At 41.2% G+C, this 7,568-nt stretch overlaps 1 protein-coding gene across 6 annotated transcripts; it reads left to right on the top strand.

Annotated features, from left to right (window-relative positions):
- The first annotated feature begins 633 nt into the window (after positions 1 to 633).
- Positions 634 to 7,379, top strand: LOC111811472. 6 transcript variants are annotated; one of them, XM_023698372.1, is made up of 5 exons: positions 634 to 768; positions 872 to 2,171; positions 2,259 to 6,312; positions 6,526 to 6,628; positions 6,724 to 7,379. In XM_023698372.1, exons 2-3 carry the CDS (start codon positions 969 to 971, stop codon positions 6,303 to 6,305), a joined length of 5,250 nt encoding a protein of 1,749 aa, XP_023554140.1. In that variant the 5' UTR covers positions 634 to 768; positions 872 to 968; the 3' UTR covers positions 6,306 to 6,312; positions 6,526 to 6,628; positions 6,724 to 7,379. The 6 variants fall into 6 exon arrangements, with proteins under 6 accessions (XP_023554140.1, XP_023554124.1, XP_023554108.1 ...); XM_023698356.1 differs by having other exon boundaries at positions 872 to 6,312; positions 6,484 to 6,628; XM_023698340.1 differs by having other exon boundaries at positions 872 to 6,312.
- Positions 7,380 to 7,568: the final 189 nt, after the last annotated feature.

Here is a 7,568-nt window from a genome sequence, read left to right on the forward strand (position 1 = left end):
TTTTTTTTTTTTTTTTTTTTTTTTTTTTTTATTTTTTTTTTTTTTTTTTTTATAAGAATGTGAAAAACATTTTATTTTCAGACATATTTTAAAACTATAGTGGGTTAAAATGAACATTATTTACTAACGGTGAGTTTGAATTGTTACAAATGATATTAAAGCTAAATACGAAGACAGGTGTGTTAGTGAAGACGCTGACCCCTATGAGCTGGATTGTGAGATCTCATTTCTTTATATTAAATATATGCGTGTTCAAAATATATGAATTAAATTTGATAAATCTTATAACATTAATTTCGAGAGAAATAGATTTGGGTTGGTTCTAGTTATTAAGATTGTTTATTTAATATTTTAATAAAAACATAATGTTATTAATTTATTTTCAAACGTTCAAATAATATTTTGAATAAACAATTTAATTAAATTGGAAGTTTAGGATTAAATTTATCACTAAAATAAAAACAAATGTCATATTTAGAAATAAAATTTAGTATTTAATTTGTAATTTATTAGCTGGAAAATGAAATTTAATTAAACAAGGGAAAAGGCTAAAGCATTTTTTTATATCTTTATATTTATATTTATATTTATATTTATATTTAGTATTTAATTATTATTTTTATTAAATTTTTTTCCCCGGCTGTTTCGAGTTTCCAAAGCTTCGTTCCGAAATAAAATTCGGGATCTCTCTTTGTCTCTCTCTAAACCCCCAAACCCTTTCTCTCTCCTTCCCAAACAAACTCAATTCTTTTGAGAAGATCCACTAAGGTACACTCATTTTCTTTCTCTGCTACTTGAATTTTCTGTTTATCTATAATTTCAATGTGTTTCTGTTTCTAAATTATGATCTTTCATTCTCATCGGTTCTTAGATCCCGATTGGTTTGCTTAATTAGGGCTTCTGCTGTTCTCCGAGCAATTTTTTTTTTTGCACCCTTTGTTCGAGAAATTACTCGGATTCTGTTTTTCATGGATGAACCGGATGAGAGAGATGGTTCTCTTGGTGTTTTAGAGTCAACTGTTACTGATGGGGAGCATGTAGTGGATGATTCTAGTGTTAGTATTAATAAGGAACGGGTTCAGAGTTCGTTGTCTGAGGAGGTGGGGAGGGTGGAGGGGGGTGATGCGGCTTGTAATGGTGGTGGTGAGGATATTATGGTGGAAGTTTTGGGTTCTGATGTTTATTTTGATGGTGTATGTACTGATAGGGCTGCTGGGAATTTGGATGAGGTTGGTTCTGGTGGTTCAACGGGGGAGGAGTCTCCTCGTGGAGATACCGGGGCCTTCAACGAGTCTGGTGTAGGGGTCTCTGGTGGTGTGGAAAGTGAGGGAGTATCTGGGGTTGGGGAATCAGTTAAAGAATCATCTCAAGAAGGTATGGAGGGTGATGAAAGTGTCGTTGAGGCTATGGATGTAGATACTCCGGTAGTTCATACTAGTCCAGATGATAAAGTTTTGAACAATGAAGAGCCTCGTAAAGTGGAGGCTCATTCTGAGGAATCGAAGAATTCTCCCACAGACAATGGGTTTGGAGATGACTCAGTGCATGCAGGTGGGGGAATCGAACTTGTAACAGAGGAAGCCCCAATAAGTGATGGGGTAGAAAGTCTGGAAAAAGGAGCAGGTCAAAAGAGTGTGGAAGGAAGTGAGCAAATTGTTGATACACCAGTTGACCAGCAGGGTGCAGAACTTGGGGTTTCCGGTGTGGATGCACGGAATCCTGGAATCAAGACTTCGACTTCTTCTGCTGATGGTAGTGAAAATTCAACTTCACTGGGCCATGATGGTACTGAAAATGCTCCAGACACACGCATTGAAAAAGCTTTGAATCCTGAAGTTATTTCTCATAATGATGGTGCAGGGAAAGACCTTTCTAAATTGGACAGGGAGGAGAGTTGTATAGTTGAGACGGAGGATGAAGATGTCGGAAAAAGTGATCCTGTAGATGATCAGAACCCAGTTGATGGAGGAGGGGAACGTCCTAATAGCATTTTGACTTATGGGAAGAAGTGTGCAGGGCTAAAGTCAGTTCAAGTCCCGGATATAGCTGCACAAGCACTTGAGAGTGAAAATTTGGATTCAAGTATAACAGTTCCTGAAAAGGTGGTGAATTCAGATCGAGCTGTAGCTGTGGATTCGATATCGTTGAGTCAACCGAACCATGATGATGAGGTAAATGTTGCAGCTGAAAATGATGGGAAAATTTTGGCTCCAAGTATTGAGGTTTCTGCTGAAAATGAGCAAAATTTGAATGCGCAGATAGAATGCAGGAATATGGAGTCGGATCCTCAATCCAATGGACAAGGTGGGAGCATTGGCATGAACGTCGAGGGAATTGCTGTTATTGATAGTAATCTGGCTGATTTTGAGAATGTGGAAGGAATGCAAGATGATCAAAGTTTCAATGTTGACCAGGTGGGATTACATGGCGAGGAAGAAATGGAAGATGTGTCGGGTATTGATAACGATGACGATCAAATTGATGAATGTGCAGAAGAGAATCCTGAAAGTTCAGTACAATTGCATCAAGCTCATTACCAATTGCCATTGGAGAATGAAGGTGATTTTTCTGTTTCTGATTTAGTGTGGGGTAAAGTGAGGAGCCATCCTTGGTGGCCAGGTCAGATATTTGATCCATCTGATTCTTCTGATAAGGCAATGAAATATTATAAAAAGGACTTCTTTTTGGTTGCATATTTTGGGGACTGTTCATTTGCGTGGAATGAAGTGTCTCATTTAAAACCTTTTCGAACACATTTCTCCCAAGAAGAGATGCAAAGCCATTCAGAAGCTTTCCAGAATGCTGTTGAGTGCGCTCTAGAAGAAGTCTCTCGACGATATGAATTGGGGCTAGCGTGTTCGTGTACACCAAGAGAAGCATATGACATGATTAAATGTCAGGTTATTGAAAATGCTGGTATTAGAGAAGAATCATCTAGAAGGTACGGTGTAGACAAATCTGCTAGTGCTACATCATTTGAGCCAGCTAAATTCATTGAATACATCAGGGACTTGGCAAAGTTTCCAGCTGATGGCGGCGACCGTTTGGACCTAGTGATTGCTAAGGCCCAGCTGACCGCATTTTATCGTCTAAAGGGCCATTGTGGCTTGCCTCAATTCCAATCCGGCCTGGAGGACAGTGAGTTAGACAGTTTATGCATTGAAACGCAGTCAGGTGATTACGCTCAGCATGCAGATCCTTGCCAGGATGATGCACAGACATCCGCATATAACGAGAGTTTGGAAGGACGGAGTAGTTCTTATCATAAACGCAAACATAACTTGAAGGATGGTATGTTTCCAAAGAAGAAAGAAAAGAGTTTGTATGAACTTATGGAGGACGTAGGTAATCTAGATGGAGAGAATTGGTCTGATGCAAGGACGACTACTGCATTGGTGTCACCTTCTACTAAGAGACGGAAGACAGAACATCCTATTGATGATTCTGGTACGTCGGATGGAAGGAAAACTATATCCTTGGCAAAGGTTTCTGGAACTGCACCTCTTAAACAGTCCTTCAAAATTGGTGATTGTATTCGTAGGGTTGCTAGTCAGTTGACTGGTACACCTCCAATTGTCAAGTCTATTAGTGAGAGATTCCAAAGGCCAGATGGCAGCTTTGATGGGCATGCGGTCCCTGAATCTGATGTTTTCCTTCAGAACTTTGATGATGCCCAAAGAGGTAGGGTAAATTTTCCTACAGAGTACTCCTCTTTGGATGAATTGCTTGGCCAACTTCAACTAGTGGCAAGCGATCCAATGAAGGAATACAGCTTCTTGAACGTAATAGTCTGTTTTTTCACCGATTTTCGAGATTCTTTAATTTTGAGGCAGCAGCCTGGAAGTGAAGAGGCCATGGACAGAATCAGTAGTAAGAGGAGAGGACAATTAACTTCTACTTCTGCTTCACCACAAACTTTTGAATTCGAGGATATGAGTGACACTTATTGGACGGACAGGGTTATCCAAAATGGAACTGAAGTTCAGCCCCCTCGTAAAACCAGAAAACGTGATTACCAACTTGCAGTGCCAGAGTCGGAAAAGGCTCTTCAAGGGAGTCGGAGGCCATACAAGAAGCGACATTCTGCTGGAAATCATGCTATTTCAGCTGAGAAGTTTACTGGCTCTGTAGATCAGCCATCTCCTGCTGAACTTGTAATGAACTTTTCTGAGGTGGATTCTGTGCCATCAGAAAAGACCTTGAATAACATGTTTAGGCGGTTTGGACCCTTAAGAGAATATGAGACTGAAGTCGACAGGGAGGGTGGTCGTGCAAGAGTCGTTTTCAAAAAATCTTCTGATGCAGAAATTGCTTATGGGGCTGCTGGAAGGTTTAGCATCTTTGGACCAAGACTTGTAAATTACCAGCTCAGCTATGTTCTTTCTACCCTTTTCAAAACTTCTCAAATTCCCAGACTTCAGGATCAGGAAATGCATCTCGATCTTAGCACGTCTCAATTCCAGGAAATGCAACTTGATCTATCCTCTTTCCATGACCATGAAATGCAGCTTGATTTATCTTCAATTCATGACCAGGACATGCAACTTGATCTTTCCTCGATTGGGTACCAGGAAATGGAATCTGTTCTTGGTCCGAACCATGACCAGGAGAGTAAACCTAATTACACTGCTCATCTTGGGGAGATGCAGGCTGGTTTTTCAACAATCCAATATGAGAGGCAATCTGATCTTTCCTCAATGCACGATCAAGAATTGCAAACTGTTTTCGCTTCAAACCAGGAGACACAATCAGATATTGTCACTGCTCAAGACCACGAGTTGTGTCATAACTACACCTCAACTCAGCTTGGGGAGATGCAAGGTGATCATACTCTGACTCCTCATCATGATGAGCTACCCGTTTCTGCCTCAGCCCAGGAGCAGAATATGCAACCAGTTTTTGCCACAATCAAGGAGGAGAAGACACAGCCAGCTATCACTACACTCCAAGAGGAGTCACAGTCAGTTCTTGGCACCATCCAGGAGCAAGAGACGCATGCTATTCTTGACACTGCCCAACTTGGTAGGATGCAAGCTGTTCCTTCCACACCCCAGGAGCACGCTATGCAACCGGTCCTAGCCGCCACAATTCAGGAGAATGCGATGTTGCCAGTTCTTACCTCTGCTCAGGATCATGAGAGGGAACCTCAGGCCACATCAGAGGAGGCGTTGGGGGAACCTGTTCCTGCCATGACAGAAGGGCAAGAAACACAACATTCTCTTGGCACAAAAGAGCAGGCAACTCAATCTGTTACCATTGCAACTCTTGAACAAGGAGACAGACAGCCAGTTGTTTTAATGGGGGAGGCTCAAGGAGAAGCTCAGATGACTCCTGCCTTTACAGAGGGGCAGAAAACACAAGTTCTTGACTCTGCGAAGGAACACGAGTCTGAACTTGATCTTGGCGCAAAAGAGCAGGCCAGTCAATCTGTTACTGTAACTGATGGACAAGACGACACACATCTACTTGTTTTAACTGGTGAGGAGTCTCAAGAGGAGACTCAGTCTATTTCTGCCTCAATGCAGGAGCTGAGGACTGTACCAGATGTTCCCTCAGTCCAGGAGTTGGATCATGATGAGGATGCTGTGCAAGGACAGGAGTTGCAACCTGATCCCGTGACAAGTGAGGAGCATGAGGCTGTGCCAGACTCTTCTACATCCCAGGTGCAGGATGTGCAGTCTAATCATGCTACAGAACTTGAGCAGGATCTGCTTCCTGATAATGCTATAAATGAAGTGCCAGAGGTGGATTGTGATGATGGCACACATCAGGAGCTGGAGGCACAGCATAGTACTAACAGAAATCAGGAGCTGGAGATGGATATTGCGACAGATCAGGAGCAGGGGAAACAATGTCATGATGCAACAAGTCAGGAGCAGGAGATGAAATGTGACAATGCCACGAGTCACGAGCAGGAACTGCAATGTGCCAATGCCACTAGTCAGGAGCAGCAGTTACGATGTGACAATGCCACAAATCAACAGGAGATGGAATGTGATAATGATGCCGATAAGAAGCCTGTAGCGAAATCTGGTGAGGCTGCATCCAATAAGCAGGATGCACAAACTGATAGTGAGCAACAATTGCAAGCTGATCATGCCACTAACCAGGAGGCAGAATCCAATCTTGCCGCACAAGAGCAGGACATAAAATCTGATGGTGTGGAAAAACATCCTACTCAGGATCAGGCGACGGAATCTGATCTTGCTGCAATCCCAGACTCTGAGACACATCCAGATCCTGTCCCCACGAAGGATCAGGAGATGCAACATAGCCCTTCATCTTTGGAAAAGAACACAGATTAATTTTCAGGTATGCATATTTTATTTGGCCACCAGTTTCTGATGCTCTATAAAAGCTTGTTTTTGCGTTCTAGGATAGAAAGTTCCTATTGAATGTCCAAATCTTTTTTTGTTCCCCACCCGAAAACACATAAGGATGCTGTTTCCTTTCACCTTGGTAATATTTAATGTTTTTTTCCAGGGTTGTTGAAAGAACACTAATGGCTTTTCTATCGCTATGCAGCCACGCACATTAATTTGATGGTCAAATTATTTATATATGTGTTATATATATTTTTGGGAATGGGATGAACTGCTTTCAACGTCAAAGATAGAACCAACATCATGTAATACACCGATTCACTTAATATACACTATTATTTATGGACTTGTACGCAATCCTACCAATATCCTATATGATATGATTATTTCACGATTTCAGGTCATACGGAAATGCAATAGCCAACTGAAGACCACAGTGCGACTAATCGACACGACGTGTGCCAAAAGGTGATCAGACCATCGTTCAAAGTTGCATCTGGTAATCAGTTTCATTCGGGGTTACTTGAGGCTCTACCCCTTCGTTTCATTCTCAAATATTGACAGGTTTTAATGTTTAAAGCTTAGTTCCTCCCCGACAGTACTAGTTGAATGTAAATTAATGTTAGCCCAAGCTTTTCCTCCCACTTTCTGTTGATTTGTTGGCGGAGGCTGGCTTTTGAATCTGATACATCTTGCACTCTACACTACATTTTCCAATCACAGCCATCGAAGTGAAGCATGGAGGGGCTTATTTGGAAGCCAAATGGGTTTGAAACTTCATGCTTTCTTTTTTTGGATAGTTGTTGCGCCAATGTATAGCAATCTTGGGATTGGACTCAACCCCATCTCAGCCGTTCATTTTCATTTGATAGAAATTTTGCTCCGTCGGCTTGTTGGAATGACAAAATTTGGCTCTGGAAATAACGTAATAGGATTGAAATGCTTCAGGTCAAATTGCACGATTCAGATTGTTTTGGATTGGACATCTCTGTGTACTGTTGCGACCATCGACGATAAAGTCGGAAGGAAAATAAGATTCAAATGTTCAATTTTTAATGTGAAACTTCACAACTTTCTCAGTTTTTGCTAAAAACAAAAATTTCGGCCCATTGCTAACAAGTTTTATTGTTAGCATACAACAACGAAAGTGTCTCCGACTCTCCATAGATTTTATCGTAGATTCTATTTATCATAGATAAAATCTATGATAATATCGCATCTCTGCCAAAAAAAAAAAAAAAAAAA

The sequence above is a fragment of the Cucurbita pepo genome, chromosome LG01 (assembly GCF_002806865.2).
Source record: "Cucurbita pepo subsp. pepo cultivar mu-cu-16 chromosome LG01, ASM280686v2, whole genome shotgun sequence".
In the NCBI taxonomy this organism is placed as follows: Eukaryota; Viridiplantae; Streptophyta; class Magnoliopsida; order Cucurbitales; family Cucurbitaceae; genus Cucurbita; species Cucurbita pepo.

What these genes read in the sequence shown, in the direction of transcription:
- LOC111811472 (XM_023698356.1), top strand. Translation starts at nt 969, where the DNA reads ATGGATGAACCGGATGAGAGAGATGGTTCTCTTGGTGTTTTAGAGTCA.